The following is an 18,729-nucleotide window of genomic DNA, read 5'->3' on the forward strand; positions in this document are numbered from 1 at the left end:
CAGACATTGATCCTCCAGCTGCAGTACAACAGCAACGTGGCCATGCTTTATATGAGGAACACGATTAACAACACACACATTTGCAATATAGCAGACACACTCTGACAATATGGCAGTAAATATAGATTTGTGTTGATCAGATTTGTTAAAAGCCTTTCCTCTTGAGGTTAAGGTAGAAAGTAGGAAACAAGTCGTTTACAACGGCTTCATGTTCTCTGAACTCTCAGACCGGACAACGCTGTTGTAGCCACCTGTCAATCACAAGATAGCCACACTGGAAAGCCCACCCTGCTTTATAGTCTATTCTACTCTACACAGGACCATCATTTACTAAACGCACATCATGCTGTATTGTTAAATAATTACACTAAATTAATCAGAAATAGTAATAATGTTAATAAGATCTGGGTTATATACAAATTACCCTATACAGCCACATGTAAACATTAAGTAAACAAGGTAGGTTATTCCATGACGTAGGATGTACAACCACCCTGAGGCTTGTGATCATTTAATCAAAAGAACATTAATATAACTGATATATAAAAGGCAAAATATGGAGAAAAAAGATGACCAAAACTACAAAGTGGCATCACAGACTTTTTTAAATGACAATGGCAATTTCTTTTTACTGTAGAATTTCTACTTATTAATAAACGAACACTGCATGTGCTCTAATTCAGAGCTGTTTCAAAGTAATATTATGCGCTTGCTTCTATATAGACCAAGCAGATAAATCAAAGGGAGTGTTTCTGAAATGAACTGTACATCAGTTTAAAAACAGAGCGTCAGTGCAGAGTTCAGCGCTCAGCCCCGCTCTGCTCAAGGTGGATTGAGAATTGACGACCAATGGCTTCCAGCAGGGTATAATGGAGCCCAGATGCTTGTTTTGATTAAGGGAGTCGGTGTCGGAGCTGACAGTGGTGAGCCGCACACAGATCCAGCTTGAACCCTCTACTGTGTAATAATCTCTCACTTTTACTGAGGCACAGATTGCAGCGTCTGATTGGTCGGACTCCAAAGACTGAGGGGTGCATACAGCGCGGGGACATTTGGAAGTCTGCTGGGAGTTGTGCCAATGCAATTTTCGGCATTTCAGAATATTCACAATATAGAAGCCTCCTGAACATTATGAGGCTTGCAGAGCGAGAGATGCCAAGGCATTCTTTGGCATAATAAACCCGCAGCTGTGTGGCTTCGATTTGGACGTGTTGTGTTGCAGGTGAGAGTGCTGTCATTCAGACCAGGTCACAATATGGATGCTCCTCTTCCATCACTCCTTCGGAAAAAATGTACCAGAACAAAACCCCCAACCAACCAACCATAAGCCACATTAAAGCGCTGACAGCAGACTGACCGCATGCACCTCTGACTGTACTTTGCATCTCAGTTAATGAGAGACACAAACCAATTTAGCATGGTTATGTACATTGTCACCGGGGGCCATTTCCTACAAGGGTTATGCAAATACAGAGCAGGGGTCTTGCTGGAAGGGCTGTAATCCTTAAGAGGCAGATTTGCGTTGCAACATTTGGAACAAGTCCGGTTCCGAGGCAGAGAGGACCTTTCACAGCTTCACCGGGGATGTAATCTCAGTGGCTCTTTGAAAAACCTTGACAATGACTGGCACCTGTGTGAAGTAATGGACGTCTCTCTGTGCAGTCAGGCGTAAAACAGCCTGTAGGTGAAATCCACAACTGAATCCAGCAAACAGCTCCACGGCATGCCTCCTGAGAGGCTAGTATAAAAGAGCCGAATCCCATCCACAGCAAGGGCCATTGATTCAGTTAATTTTATGCTGGAAAATGATTTCCCTGACGGCCAGTTACACAGAAGCACATTGTGAGCGAAGAAGGCTCCCGACACTAATGTTAAAGCATTGCTCACTATCTATTTACAGTGTGTGTATGGAATTCCTGACGCCCTCCGCTAACCCGAGGCTCAGTGGAAAGCAGCAGGGCCGAGACACTTTTATTAACCAAGCTGATCTGACTTGTTTTTTCTCCAACCGATGATACAATAAAATACACCAGCAGATCCATCCATCCATCCATTTTCAATACCGCTTATCCTCATTAGGGGCGCTGGAGCCTATCCCAGCTGACATAGGGCGAAGGCAGGGGACACCCTGGACAGGCCGCCAGTCCATCGAGGGCACATGTAGGGACATACAACCATTCACTCTCACATTCACACCTAGCAGAGTAAAAAAAAATCTGCGTTTCGATTTTCATCTACGCTAAACAAGTTCAGGCGGAGGAAGCGCTGTAATTGATCAAATGAATACATGTTAGACTTTCAAATGAACAGAGAGAGGACTGGTATATTTTTTGCGTGATTTGTCCAATGAAATCCACTCCATTTGTCTGCCCACAGGGCTTTCTACAAATTAGGGACCATTGTGTGTGAGAGGTGCTATGAATCTGAGAGCCTTACCGTCGGTTTTCAGTGTCAGTGGCGTCGGAGGGCTCAGAACCCGTGCATTCGTCACCGTGTTCTTCACCAGACAGATGTAGCTCCCAACGTCAGAGGGTTGCACCTTGGAGATGTACAGGTTTCCTGTGTCCTGGGAGATGAAGCGACGACTGTCCTCGGCCACGAATGAGGGGAACTCATTGAACACCCAGCTGTAGATTATCTCTAGAGGCACGGAGCACAGGACATACTGATTAAAATCTTTGTGTTTGTAATAGTCCTCCATGCACTCTGTCAAAATCCTGTGCATTACAAAGCAATAGTAGATATTGGAGAGATAGTATACATCTAGTGATCCCGAGAAAACTCGGTAAGCCTTATTTGTAAAATAAATAAATAAATAAATAGCTAACCGTTGCAGAGTAATAGAAGCTGCAAATATACTATGGAGCATACGTTTTTCTGAAACTCTCTTTTCAAATACTTAGTTATAATGCTATTTTGCTATTGTGTTCGATATAACTTCAAGGTATACATACACTATGCTCCATTAGTACATGGCTTTGTTAAATACTCAATGCTGATTGATCAATGGCATTCTATGGTCTACGGTTATTTCTTCATAGCAGAACGCTGCCATGAATAACAGACGTTGTTGCAGTTTGGAGTGGACTATTTTCTTTCATTTCACAGAAGCAATGAAATCAGTTTTAAATCAATAAAATTAGTTTTAAATCAATAAAATAATTCATTAAATCAGTATTTGGTGACACACTATTCATCTGTTTTGTAAGCAGCTGTGTAATAAGCAGGATATTGTACAGCCTGTGGGTCATTATTGTGAAATTAACCCCTTCAGGGTGATTCCAGACCCCTCCACTTTGGGTCCCCTGTTGGGGTTCATTTCACAATAACGACCGGCTTGCTGTAAATCCCTTACAAACTAGCAACTATAGCGTGCACTTGGGACCGTCATAAGAGCATGCAGCGGTGCTTTTGTAACGCCACTGTGCAGAATAGTATATGTATTCAACTCTGACTGATTAAGTTTGTGGCAAATCATGCAAATAATTACTGAAGCACCCCAAAGGATCTTGTGGTCTTGCTGCATCCAAGAGCAATGATCTGACATGTTGACTATATGCTCTGAGACATAGTACGGTGTTGTTACTTACAGTCTGGTATAATGCTGTGTACACTGTTTCAACGGAGGAACAACAAACTCCAAACCAGATAATAACCAGCAATAATGTACCATTGATGATACCACCACTGTTAATCACAGCTCAAGACAAATGAATAATAATCCGAAGAGGTAATGAGTGTGGGATGTGTAAAATAACAAAGGATCAGGTGCTCATCAGCATCAAATGACTGCTGGTCTATATGAAGTCTCGAAAAATATTACAGAAGCCCCTAAAGGTGAAAAAATAATTACACAGGGCTTTAATGAGCCGGTTATTAGCAGCGAGATCATTTTACTTGATTGGTGAAACAATCAAGGTAAAACTGGCAAATGATACGCTGTGTGTAGTAACTATTATATAATCTGATACGAAAAGGCTTTTTCTGACATTATACCTCATGACCTTTGACGGATTATTAAGGTATTTGAATCGAAGGTGAATCGTTTGTATTTTACTCATGAATAAAAGTGTGTGATGGTGTGGAATATCAACTCCTGATCCCTGGTAGACTTGGCAGCACAGCTGTGCCTCTGTATTTAGTATTATTTACTGTGCATGCTGATAAACAAATTAAGTTGGTCAAAAAGAAGAGAAAGAAAACTTTTATTTTATTTTTTCAGAAAAAAAAGAGGTCATCAATAGTCGGCAAAGTGACCCTGATAAAATGGATGGATGTGTGGATGGATTCAATAAGACTATGATGAACATAGAGTAGATAGACCTTGATAGTATTGCTTTGTGTTGATCATAAATAGTCCTACGATACACAAACACATCCATCATAAAAAATAAGAGGAGGCTCAAACTCTATCAATCTATTCATTATTGCCTATTTGCTGTTCTTTGATTGTGCGTCTGTTTTTGGCTCCATTTCCTTTAGACTTTCAATGTCCTCTTTGTAAATACTGAACAACTGCTGTTCCAAAGATGCTCAGATCTGACAGTCAATGAAACACACCATGTGACCTCAAAGTGCTCCAAATAAGGCAGAAAACTAAATCAAAAAGAGGACAATATGAACAGATTTATTTGCACGGTCGGCATTATTTACTGAGAGGGCTCCTTGATAAGGAGAGGGGAAGAGACACACAGTTGGGACATCCATTGTCGGCTCTGAAACCAACTGGAGCAAATAGAGAACGACAACGGAGATCTAAAAGGTTTTAAATACTTTAGCTTCATAAAAAGTAAAACACTACTTACCAAAGACCAATAACAACTGGTCACAAAGCCACGAAATGGAAAACAATAAACAGTTCACATCTTGTCGATTCCAAATTATTTTTACTCATAATTTTGATGTCTTTGAATCCTCCCACAACCAATTTCATTTCTGCTGTTGGAGATCATTTTTCATCTTGTGTCAGCACTGCTGAATGTAATTTACAATGTCACCTGCACAGTGTGTTTGAGCATTCTTTAATCATGAACAATAAGCATAAAAATAACGCCCCGACAGCCTGTTGAGGCTGGCCTGCCATTTACCAGTCTGTTCCTGACTTTCTGAGTAGAGTTTTGGGGGTCGGCTGTAGCGCATGGTGATGAGTGGTCGTCCCGTAACCACAAGGTACAAGGTACCCACTTCGATCCCCATAGTGTTATGTCTTAGTGCCCTTGAGCAAGACACTGAACCCCCAGCTGCTCCCCGGGGGCTTCACTGCAGCCCACTGCTCCTTAATAACTAAGGGTGGGTACAATGCAGAGAAGAATTGCCCCATGGGGATCAATAAAAGTGTAAATCTATTTTCTTTCTAGTAGGGTTATCATAATACCACTGTTTATATAGATGAATATAGACAAAACTGAAGAGATGATTTATTCTTATAGTTTAGGACCATTTAGACTTGTAAATGTCTGACTGCTGCTATAATACGAATGTAAAGTTTCATAGTTTTTATAGTTCTTAACTTATATGTTGTCTACATGTTCTTTGTTGTTGTTGTTATCTGTTTTGCACTTTATTATTATTATTACTACAATCACTTTATGTTGGACAAGAGAGAAACGTACTTTCAGATCTTTTGTATGTTTGCACAAATGAAAGAAATGATAATAAAGTTGACTTTGACTTTTGACTTTGTAAGTATAAACAATAAAAGCCACGTATCCTTTTTAAGGACGCTGTATCCCACAGTGGTTATACTTTACATACATGTTATCACCAAACCAAAGTGTAAAGAAGCATCAAACCTTCCAAAACCTTTGATAGAGTTTCTTTAAAAAGTCACAATGTTATTACATGGCAGTAATATACAGTACAGTTATGTACTTCAGTTAAGTGTCACATGTGTCACTTTGTAGATCTGATCTTTTACATCTTTTCTTAATTGTTTACCATCTTTGGTTCATAAAAATTTATTTAACAACCTCCTCACAATGAATTAAGCAATTTCATTCAGACAAAAAAAAAAAAAAAGAGTATTAAAATAACTCACTACAGTGTTTCACCACACTAGACTTTTGATTTTTAGATTTGATAACATCTAATGTAAGGTATCATTGTTCTCAACTGCTCCTTTAGCGGTTGACTGAATAGTTCTATAACATATTCATTGATCCAGTCAGTCAATCTGATAGAAGCAATGTAACACAAGGGCTTTACAGTATGTCATCATGGGTCAATTTTCACAGCTTACAGCAGCAAGACTGTAACCAACCTTAAATGACAGAAAATCACTATTTCCATTACACTGATCTCACTCCACCACATCATCTGCAGTGTTTGATTCTAATTTTATGTCAACCACTATTTCAACCATTGAGGAGACAATGTTGGTTGGGGCGGACTAATAAAAGCATGCATGTTCTGTCATTTGTCCTGTAAATAGAAAAATGACATACACCACCTACGCTGTGATTGATGGAGAACTCCAAAGATGAGAATCATCTGCACTAATCTTACGTCTGTCAATCATTGAGCATCATTAATCACAAACGATCTTTTTATTTATTTATCAGCTAATCTGTCTGGTTGCCATCATGTCATTCAAAATGGCACCCAGAAACGGGAGCTGAAGAGCACTTAGCAAACATTCCCACGGGTGCAGTGCAGCGGTGCGACGGAGCAGATGCAAACAAAGCCTGGGTGATTCATGGTTCACATAAGAGCCTACATTAGAGGCCGACTGCAGAGAGGGATATTCGAGATATACCATTAAAGAGCGCTGCCTATGCTGTATTATTCTATGTGGAAGAATTGTCTGTAACATTTTCACTTCTGATGATCCAGCAAATTTGATCTCTGAGAATCTGCGCTCCGGCTCTGTTGCTGCCATAACTTATCGCACTCATCGTTTGAACGGTATGGATGGATGGAGAGCAGCACGCACAGGGGCAAAGATTAACCATCACAAATACAATGCAATAAATAAATAAAATAGTCAAAACTATAACTCAGCTTGGCACAGTAATGACAGCATAACTCGTTGTCATAGGATTTATGATGAATAGTGATGAGTTCATTGACAATCCGTGCAGTGGAGAGAAGACAAAAGTTATTTTTCCCTGTGACTGAAGGTCCAACCTCTTACCTGGTGAATGAGGCGGAGGAGTACACATGAGCACCACACCTTGGCCTTCACGCACGGAAACCCCGCCTCTGATCTTCCCACTGAAAGCGCCGAGATCTGGAACAGCAGATGAAGACAACATTCCTCAGCAAGACAGTAAAAATATCACAGTTATGATACATAGTAGAAGTGGTAGATGACATCACACACATTGGTCATGTAAAATGGTATATAAATACACATCTGTGATTGACAGCCGGTCGGAATGAAGTATCAGGAATTGTACGAGAGAGATGTCCCTTTAACTTTCCATAGTCCTTCTTTGAACTGGTGTCTTAGTGTAAAAAGAAAATTATTGCTGACTGATATTTTATTCAGATAACATTTGCACAGCTTTCATGCTGTTTAGAAAAAAATATTTTACACTGTAGAATTCACTAGAATGAATCATAATTAAATTCATGATAGATGATTTGTTAGAATTAAATAAGCCATCGATTGTTCTCACTTTTTCTGACCCCAACTTCTTTGCAGACATCATTTTGAATGTGCTAATGTGGTGGTTTTAGTTTTCACCTAGTTTTTCCGTGACAGTAGAACAAAGCAGGTTTAATCTAAGTCCCAGAACCGCAGCCTTCTAGACCCCGATACCGCCTGCTTCATTTCTAGTTGAAGCAATGCCAAAGTGTGGAAATAAAGCGACAGGCTGCTGACCCAGGGCCGGTCTCTTTGTCTCCACCACTTTCATTTCATCACTTTGAGAGGTAGTGTTGTTTACCATCAAACTGGAACTGTTGGATAATTATGCCTCAGAGGGGCTTGCGAAACCTGCTTTCTGGCACATTTAATAATGATCATTATTGGCCTTTATCATATTTAATTTCTTGTCGAAGTGTATTTTTTCCCCAAATTCTGTTCTGGTAACCGCACTTTTAATAAACAGTTCAAAAGGAAAAAGAATGAAGATACAAAGTATTTATGGAAAGATTAATATGACAAAAGGTTCATTTGAACCTTTTAAAAAAATGGTAAGAAGAAATAACTCAACCTTGTAAAAAGGTAGAGGAAGAGTAAAATATTGAATGTTCTTCCCTGCACTTCTTCAGTGGAATTTACCAGAAGATTAGAGCGTCATACAACCTGGATTTGCAGCATTTATTCCTCACCACAGATTAATCTGCCATGCAGACCACTTCCTGTGCTTGAAAGGAAGACACATTTCTCTGTCAATTCAGAGTCAGGTGCCTCCATTCAAACTGGATGCTGCATTGTAATGTGTTAGGATATTGGAGGCTGACTTGCAGTCTTAACTGCTGACCTGGCGATACTCAATTGCATTGGCTGTGTGGGACTAGCGCTGATTTATTGGTTCTAACAACTTGCGACCAGAGTATCGGGACGGAGAGCCGATGACTGTCACCGTGTTCACCATTATTCACCGGCCGCTATCTCCACCATGTCATTTCTTTCGCTGTCACTCACTCGTTTTTCCTTTTCATTTGTGGATCAATGTCGTGTACTGTGGCTTTAATGTGCAAATAGACAAAAAAGCTTTTTCTTCATCTGAAAAAAAAGTGTATATATTGAATAAATCAGTCAAAGACAGAACCACCAGCTGTCTAAGGACTACTGACCGAGTGTTTTTACATCCAACTGCAGAAGTATAACAACGCGGCTGATGTACTTGGCAGTAAACTGCTGTGAGTATGTGTGTTTCTGTAGATATTCCTTCTCCTTCAATTATTCAGCCAGGGCTACATGTTTTGGAAACACGAGTCTTCTTAGAAGGCTCGCCTTATTTAATAAATATTGATGCATTTCCATTTCGCTGCTCTATATAACCAACTGCTATAGAGCACGATAACAATTCCACGAACGGTACGGTATATCCAGTTTAAGAGACCATTACACTTGTGTTGAAAACACCCAGTAATAGGGGAGGTCTTTCCTGGGAAACATTTCAGGCATACGGGAAATTACACGTTTTACATTTCAGGCAGCAGCAACCCTGATTGTTTAGAATACATAAGTCATGGTTCACATGAGTAATAACAGCCACCGTGACAGAAAAAAACTACATGGACCTCCTGTGCTGAGTGATTATCAAGTGAGTACAATGTTGAAGTCCCATAGCATTGACCACTTCACAAAAATGGAAATGTAAAAAACAAATAAAAGTCCAAGTGGATGTTTCAGCCTTTCAGAAATAAGACTTATTCAATGTCTTATTTCTTGTTCTAAAATGAAGCATGGTTATGGAACCAGGGGTTGAGGCTTTCTGACCTTCATTTCCCTTTGCAAACTGCAGTTATGTAAGTGAGTCAATATTAATGACTTTATAATCATGTGAAAATGGCATGGTCATTATCCAGACATGCAGTGATGAAAATTGCAGCAAGCACGGGAGCAGGTGCTCGATGCAAATTAGTTATTTCAAGATCAGTGTGAATTATTTTAACTACTGCTCATCCCACATCTGTAGAACATTTCAGAGGTGTGTGTGTGTGTGTGTGTGTGTGTGTGTGTCTTCCAATGCTCAATTCAAAGCATCACATTAATTGCATTACTACTGTACTGCTCAGAGTGGCTCGATACCTGAGCGTCAGTCAGACTCACGTCTGCAGAGAAAGAGCTCTTTGGGGAGAGAGATCAGAGGCCTCCTCACTGCCTGCTGCCTTCAAAGTCCCGGCTGGTAAAAACAGCCCAAGTGTCAGTTCAGCGGCTCAGGGTTTCAAAACAGAGTGAGAGAAAAAAAAAGGCATCCTACTGAAACCTCTTTGGTGCAGAGTACGCGACCAGTGGAGAGGATATCGAGAGCCTTGGTTGAACCTATCCCTTGTGCAGTGGGCACTTGGTCCGCTCTAACTCTTCCCTGGTTCTCTGCATGAGACGGGGCGGTGTTCACTTCCACAGCTTGACTGAACAACCCTCTCTCTGGACAAGAGGCTACAGTCGAGTGACGCAACAAGGACGTGACTTTGCTCATTGCCCACCATTTATTATATGCAGGAGTATACTGTTCTACATATAAAAGCATTTAATTACTTTAAACACTCGGCTCATGAGAAAGAGAACTGGCCTTGTGTATCATTAAAGCGGTCGACTACTGTGCCTGTGCATGAAAAAGAAGGAAAAAGTTGAGCTCCACACTGAGTGATAAATGCTCGCTATTTGTTATGCTGAAAGAGAGGGAGGGCTCTGCATCCTAATGTGTGCTGAAGTTCCTGAAGCAAAAATAACTAAAGAGCTCTCATGTCAAGTTAAAGTTAAGCTCTTTTAGGACAGTTATAGGATTTCTCTCTAAATGTGTAATAATTAAAACATAAAACATTGCAACCATCCGCACATTTATACTGTATTTCCTCTAAATGCATATTTGCGATATTCATACTCACAGTATGTAAACTATATCCACAAATAGATCATACTTCTTTTACAGTACGACGCTACTACGTCCCACCATTACACAAACAATAATGAATTCCCCCTCACAGACATTTCCGACTATCTTCATATCTCGACACAACAACAGCTGGTAGGATGCTGTATTTGTTGCTGACTCAAAAGTGCAACTGAGATAGCCACACATGTTTATTCAGTGAGTGATATTTCAGGGCTGTGCCTCAAACCCCCCCCCCCCCCGGGCCACAGAAAATGTGCTACTGTGCGAGGAAATGATGCGACTTGGCAACAGAGCAGAATATTAATGATATAATGTTATAGCCGATTACAGGCCATTTCTGCTGTAATACCTTGAACTCACCGTGGCCCGTCTGTGCTGCATCTTTCACATTACGCAGTGTAATGCACCCTCAACATCAGGATACTAAGTGGGCCGTCTGCTTTTAGAAATAGAAAATCCAATTTTGTGCAGAGGTGGCTCGGGTGAAGCTGTTGTGCGACCAACAAGAGGCCCTTGTCTCAGCTGACACACCTGCCAATCAACCAAACACGACCCCAAACACACCTTGGGCCTTCATATGCGTTAAGGCTTTAAGACTAACATTCTGCTAAGGCACATCAGATGAATAGCAATTAACTATAGAGGCCAGGTCAATAGCTATTTGGACTAAACAACAACAAAACATTTTTTTAATCTAAAAATAGATTTGGTTTTCATTTAGTTACATTTTTCCAGGTGAATCTTAAGATGCTACACTAAGATGATTGAGTGGTCATGTTGGTTGCTGCTGTAAAGGAAGGTTTTTTCTACCAATGTGATTTCATTCTTTATAAATATTCGGTTTGAGATCTAATCCTTTAATTTAGAGGAAAACTGGAAAAAAAGCAACTAGCGCTACAGTGCAATTCTGGGCAGCCATTTGCAATATGACACATCTGTAATTCACTAAGCTTTGTTATCTCTGCCAGGCATGGGAGAAGATTATATGTCTGCTCTTTTCTGCCTGTCTCTCTGTCTGTCTGTCTGTCTGTCTGTGGCTAATTTTAGCAATACCAGATCCATCAGTCTAATATTGTTTGTGCTCATACATGATTGCATGCGTCAGCATCTCTCGTGGCTGCCGTGATACACATACTGTGCTTCTGAAAAACATTTTATATTCCTCACTCATCTTTTATGACGGGATCAACTGCTTCAATTTGGAACCCTATTTCTGCTCGGGATTAGGAATCGTTGCACGCTGTGGTAAAACACAAATGTCGTGTTTCCTATTTTTTCATCAACTGATGCATTTGATTGTCGTTTGAGAAGTTGACCTGAGGCACAAAACGCCGTGAGACACGAGCCTGCAAGGAGCCGGTGCAGACAGCTGCGTGGATGAAAATGAGAGCGTGAAAACATGTCTGATATGCTCGTGGTCGAGACAGGGATTAGACAACTTCAGTCTGCATTCATTCAATCCAACAGCATGGGAGTGGGCGCTGCAGGCACACGTGGAGGAGATCTGCACTCCACTGAGCGCACCTTTCTAGTTGTGAGTCGAACAGATAAAGAAGAAATGCAAACTTCGACAAAATTCCCAATGAATAAGGTGCATAGCAAAACACCACACTGATTCCATAAAACCAGAGAATTTGGGCAAAATACTACACAATAATCTCCACGATGAATCTGATGGATAACATTGCGTCAAGCAAATGCACAGCATTTATGCAAAACAAAAAATATCTGCCGCTGGCTTGAAACTAAGACTATTAAATGAGTGCCTACATGTTACACTGCTAATTTTCAAGCAAGCTTACTTTTAAAAAAAAAAAAAATTTTAATAGATTTGACAATTGAGTGGAGCGAGGGGGTGGACAAGATCTGGACGGGTAAGCGGACAGATAACTGTTGAGATGCAGCTTCTGTCCCTCATAAACAATTTCTTTAGAAGCGTTAGCTGTGCTTTACCATCTGGACATTTTTGCCTGCCAGTGCAGTCTGGCTTATATTTAATTTATGTCTTCTTCTGTTTGTTTTTTTCTGATCACATTGAAATACATGAAACTTTGTGAAGGAACACAAACGCAAAAAAAAGGGGAGCACTTTGGTTCTGTTGGCCTGAAGGAAAAAGAGCTTTTTATTAAAAAAAACTCCATTCTTCTTTTCTGTTTACATAGTTTCAGGCTAATCTAGCCATTTGTTTCCAAAGTCATTCCTGTAATAACTGTGAGTCCCTATAACAACACACTAGACCATGTATGTACTCTACCTTCAAGCTACATTGAGAACCAGAGTGAGAATGGTAGGCTCCCTGTAGACGTGCCAATAACGCAATCATGGTCAATGCTCCTGAGGAAACTGCAGAGAAAAGCAACAATACATTTTGCCCTGAGCACAGTGCCCCAGGTCTCTCTGTGTGCTGCCTGTGATGACGTTCTGGGGTTGGGCTACGGGATTACTGGGGGAAGGAATCTGCTTCTTTATTGCTCTCATTTACCATTGAGAGGTGGCATTTGAGGGCACATACCCGGTTAGCAGTGCAACTCAACAGTATCAGATGTAGCCGGTGGGAACTAAACTCGGCAACAAAAAACCTTACTGGAGACAGTGTGGTGTTTATTTACCCCTGGAACCAAACAGGTTTATTTTAACTCAGAGAGGCACAGAGCTTGCAGCTAATTATTTGCTTCATATGAGAGCCATGATCTTCTTCCCCTCCACAGGCCTTTACACACAGGCGGCTTGACGGATAAACACAGAAATGCAAAATACTCAAAAAAAAAGTTCTAACACTTTTCTAAATAAAAAGTTTGAATAGATTCACGTAGGCAGTGAACCAACTACCTATTGACCCAGAGCAGCGTCTGGCAGTCTGTCTGAATGATATTGCTATATTGAACCGCCTCAGCTATTGTGAGCTATGTTGTTTCATCTGCCAAAGATGATCGGAGTGATTTTAAGTTCCCTCTGGTAAACTGTTATGCATTGTATATTTCTAGGGCTTTTATTGTGAAAGGTCAAAATTGAAGGAGTGGATTAGGCCTGTGCTGCCTTTGACAGGGTTGAAAGTCATCCGTGTTGTTATACACTATTCTGCACATTTTGGATATGTCTGTTCCACACAATGTGATTGGTTGATGCCATCATTGGCGGTATGAGAGCTCAGAAAAATCAACCGGGGATACACGGTCGTCCCGTAACCAAGGTACCCGGTTCCATCCCCGCTCTCCCCATAGTTGCATGTCTTAGTGTCCTTGAGCAAGACACTGAACCCCCAGTTGCTCCCCGGGCGCTTCACTGCAGCCCACTGCTCCTTTATAACTAAGGATGGGTACAATGCAGAGAAGAATTTCCCCACTGTGGGATCAATAAAGGAACTTATAAATTACAATTATGGAAAGGTATTATGCAGCTTTTTTTCACCGCGTAATATTCGGGTTCTGTGTGAATGTATTCAGGACAAAAAACTGACTCAAATGTGCATTTTTCTAAAACATAGACATGCAGATGCACATGCTACTGTCTAGAGTATATCAAATATAACATTAGACCTTGTTTACAAATGTTTGTATCAATACATTTAAGTCTACTCACATGCAAACTTCAAAAGAGCTTCTCGACCTAGGACGGTCCCGAAGCTGTTCTCTGCTTTGCACTGGTACTTCCCAAAGTCGCTGCTCTCACTTGCATTGGTAATAATTACATTTCCATCAATGAAACTGTAGCGGGAGTCTGCCTCTGCGTCCACTTCTGTCCCATTGATGTACCAACTGAAAAAACACCAGAAGAATCGGAGATTTGAATACATTAGTGATGAATGACACGCTAATGAGCTGTGAAAGTAGGACTGCAATTAGGAGACATATGTCACACCTGTATGTGGGTGGTGGATTCCCCCGTGCCTCACAGTGCATCACCACTTTCTTTTCATCGGAGTACAAAGGAAAAATAACATTGTCTGGCTCACGGATGAAAACAGGCCCGAACTCTTCGCTTTCTACGAGGGAAATAAGAAAAGATAAAGACAAAGACGATTGCATTCAACACATCATGAGCGCCACTCAGTTTTAACATCAAATTACTTTGTATATTATTCCCCAGTTTGTACAAGTTCATAGTTCCCCCCGTCCCCCTAAACTTCTATTATAGGAAACGAGAAAAGGAAGATGTGCTGCTCCACAGTGAGATGGAATTATAAACAGCAATAACTAGCAAGACATTCAGCAGCAGACAGCAGATTCTTTGACAGGTGATCACACTATTGTGCTCTATAACTGATTTGGTTGCTCAACATTCGGAAACTATTCGAGCAATCCTCAAAGCCAGCGTGTGTAAATTTGTTTTTTTTTTCGCTGAGGAAGCCTGGAGGCTGTCGTACTTCCGAAGGAGAAATAATAACTTCTCATGTTCAAAGTGAAACAGTTAACCTGGTCGGACGTGACTCCGTTAAGCTCAACCTCAAAGCTATCGTCCAATACCTTTTACATCTCTTCTGCCTTGGGGTGCCAAGTGAGCGAACAATGCTGTTAGTGCGAGTCCTAACGCGCTGAGCGCGAGCTCTGCAGTAATAGTTCCTGGTCAGGTTCGGTGTGAACGCAGCTGCTGTTTCCCACGATGACCGCGATTCACATTACACATTGGAGCGCATATGTTCAAACAGTAAAACAATAGAAAGAAAGAAAGAAATATACACTTTTATTGATCCCCGTGGGTACATTTTTCTCTGCATTGTACCCATCCTTAGTTATTAAGGAGCTGTGGGCTGCAGTGAAGCGCCTGGGGAACAACTGAGGGTTCAGTGTCTTGCTCAAAGACACTAAGACATGCAACTATGGGGAGAGCGGGGATGGAACCGGGTACCTTGGTTACAGGACGATCACTCATCCCCATGAGCTACAGCTGAGCCCCCCCCCAAAAAATGTACACTAAGTAACATTAGAAAGATCCTGTTTGTACATTTGAATCAACTTGCTGTTAATCAATTCTTTTAAAGAATATTTCGAACACCCTACCATCTGAAAATAGCCATTTTTCAAATAGAGGACAGGTTACAACAACCCAATCTTTCCTTTGTTTGTCAGGCATTGTCTTAATCTATGTTTTATATAACATGCTTTATAAGTAAAAGCACAATACAATAAACAAACCTCTGGTTAAAAAAAGCCATTTGGGACTGAGACATTGGTCAATTCTGGGCACCTACTTTAGAAGCTCTTATCTTTGCCCATTCATATTGCAGTATTCATAGTGATTATGACATAGCAGAGTAAAGGCATCCCAAAAGTATTTTGACATTTGAGGGATGACCATTTAAGTCCCAGGGTGCAATTTGTAGGTTGCAAAGGGAGTGCTCTCTACCTTCAGTTCATTCATGCTGCTGTTACACACCCCTCCACCTCCCTATCTCCGCCCAGTCTTCACGGATCCATCAGCTTCATCAACTCATCATTCTATCAGCTCATCACCACCAGGTCTGGACTCCACGGGGGGGTCTATTTCATTGCTGATCGGGGCAGTCATATCATCTGTTAACAATAAACATTATCCTTTCTTTATCTAACTGGTCTCTCCCTGATTGAATTGTTGTTGTTTTAGTGGCTGGAAGAGGATGCTGCACTTTAGGGTTGAAAGGGGTTAATTAGTTTTAAACTAAATTTAAGAGCAGCAGATCACAAAATGCTTTTTGTAAAATAAGGTAACATGAATAAACGGCAGATATCAAACTTTAAACGATTTAGTAGTGATGGCCAGTTATTTTGGTTTACAAATTAATTTCTAAAGCCCCATTTGGTGGTCTAGAAACATAGTTTGCAGTGTAAAGGGTAAATGGACCTGTACTTGTGTAGCGCTTATCTAGTCTTCCACATGACATCATTCACACTGATGGGAGGAGCTAAGGTTCCACCTGCACATCAGGGTAATAAACACTACTTTAGACCCCACAGTCCCACAATTGAGATGAGTCAAGCAAGTAGGTCCAAAGCATGATTAAATAACCAAATTAATTAAAAAGAAATAACAACTGAAAGGATGAGATTGATGTACTGCCTGCCAACAATACATATGTAACTTGCTAATGGCACGCAGACAGAGGATGTGTTGCAGAATTTTGAAATAGCATCACGGTAAAAAGTAACATTGGCATGTTATTTATGTTTTAGCAGTAACACGTGTATTGCCAGCTTGCTTATGTAACGTCAAATTTGTGAAATGCAATTTAATACCAACATCACAAGTATAACTACACCTAGGCCATGTTTCATAGTGGTTCTCATGTAAGATTTGAACTCTCCCCGACACCAATGCGTCCACAAATTGATACATTTTCTGCTGCACAGTCTCTGTTGCAATTCTCTTCTGTTCCTTCCGACCGCTCTGCTCTTTGTTAACACAGAAGGGATGCACGTATTGTAGAAGGGTTCCTTCGGTACAGTGTATCACCTCTGATTTTCTGACTCTCCAAAAGACATCTTGTGTTCGTCAGAAGAATCGTTTCTCTGTGCGATAAATAATGTATGAAGAATATAAGCACAGTAAACCTACAGTTAATGATGCACTCTGTGTCGGCGCAATGCAGCGGCTGAATTTCAGAATTTTCATTCTTTGTTTAAGGATGTCAATACACTGAGCATTTAGGTGTTACATGACATTTGATGGGGTTCATAACTAATACAACAATGCAAGTCACCGGTCTTGAGTACTTCTCACTATTTAGGAATAATCTGGTGACAAAAATAAATAAATCGTGGCTTTTTGTTTCCTCAGGGTGTGTTCTCAACGCTTTGTCAGCAATTTACTGCTCCACAGGGAAATCAAAAGCTTTTCAAATACCCTAATCAGAAGAGGGAAATTAACAGATATTAAGTTGCAAACCTTGCTGTGCAGATAAAGCAAAGCAATTTGGTACTTGTATGTTTTTCTAGTGCTAACAAATAGCAAGAGGTTTCTACATTTCTTTACACAGCTCTCTGTCTATCCATCCATGCAGTGGGCGTACACAGACACACACTCAACAAAACCAGTATGCTCCAGCTGTTCCCTTTCAACTTGTGAGCCATGCTGTATGATATAATAATCTCTATTTTAAATGAAACAATAAGGCATCCATTTAAACAAGTGAAGGTACAATCAAGGCACAGCAGAGAATCACTAAGGAGGATACTGCGTGTCTGGATCTATGCCATCCTGCAGCACGTTCTATGGCCATTTGAACACATTAAAGAGTCGGATGGAAAAACAACAAGTCTAATGCATCAGGACATGGTCTGAATGTATCTATGCAATACAATCATAGAAGTTGTTTAAATCACTCAACTTCAGAGCCCAAAAAAATGGCATCCCGTGGAAGGCAGCAAACGTGTATTACTTTTAGCATCCATTCCGTCCACAGAACATCAATCCAGTGCAACGGTATAATGCCCTTGTCATCACTGACAATGGAGAGACATTACTCACCTTGGTTATATAGATGCAAGTCATTGTATGGCCATATATTGATAATGCTGTCAGAAAAGAAAAAAACAACTGGCAGAGAGGCACAAAGAAGGAAATAGGGAAAAGACAACAGAAAACAACAGAAAAAAAGGCAAAAATAAAATGACAAAAAGTTGATTGTGATTTTTTCTCTCTGCCTGTTTATAATGTCTGTTAAGATCCTTTCTGCCAATTCAGCAGCCACTTCAAATGTCCATTAATTAAGCAGTCCATATGCAATAAGCATGATGTGATTAACCGTATATTAAAGCTTTAATATGTGCTTATAGCCTCAAGATGTATTCATACTGTAATACAGGATGTGAGTAAGTGACCCATGTGCTTCCATGCTGGTGTTTGGGATATTAAATCTTCCCCTTTCACAAAGATATCCATCATATTTATAGTGTCTATCCTGACAGGAACACAAAGAGAGCTGGATATTGCCATGATCCCACTTCAATTTCACAAAGGGCACGACCCCGGTCACTGCAGACCATGCACAGTGATCATATATAGGCGGGATTCGTTTCCAGACCTAATCTAAACAGGCAGGAAGTCTGCACACTCAAAGTGAGTCCAGAGATGGCAGACTGTTGGCAGAGAGCCGCCGAGTGCATTCACACCAACCACATTTGGTGTGTTTTCCTCTTTCCAACTCTGGAGTGTCCATTCTTTTAAATTGCTTCATTTTGGCACGTGAGAACAATGTCATCTGAACTCGGGTGACACTCTGAGACGACCTGAAGCTCCAGGT

The 18,729-nt window shown here is 40.7% G+C and overlaps 1 protein-coding gene across 1 annotated transcript in view; it reads right to left on the minus strand.

Moving 5' to 3' along the window:
• cntn5 (contactin 5) overlaps positions 1-18,729 on the minus strand; it is a 56,250-nt gene that overhangs the window by 36,316 nt on the left and 1,205 nt on the right. Inside the window, 4 exon segments of the mRNA XM_034549019.1 lie at positions 2,437-2,640; positions 7,133-7,228; positions 14,094-14,269; positions 14,373-14,496. Of these exon segments, the coding sequence (XP_034404910.1) occupies positions 2,437-2,640; positions 7,133-7,228; positions 14,094-14,269; positions 14,373-14,496 (600 nt within the window).

This window comes from Cyclopterus lumpus, chromosome 13 (genome assembly GCF_009769545.1).
Source record: "Cyclopterus lumpus isolate fCycLum1 chromosome 13, fCycLum1.pri, whole genome shotgun sequence".
NCBI lineage: Eukaryota > Metazoa > Chordata > Actinopteri > Perciformes > Cyclopteridae > Cyclopterus > Cyclopterus lumpus.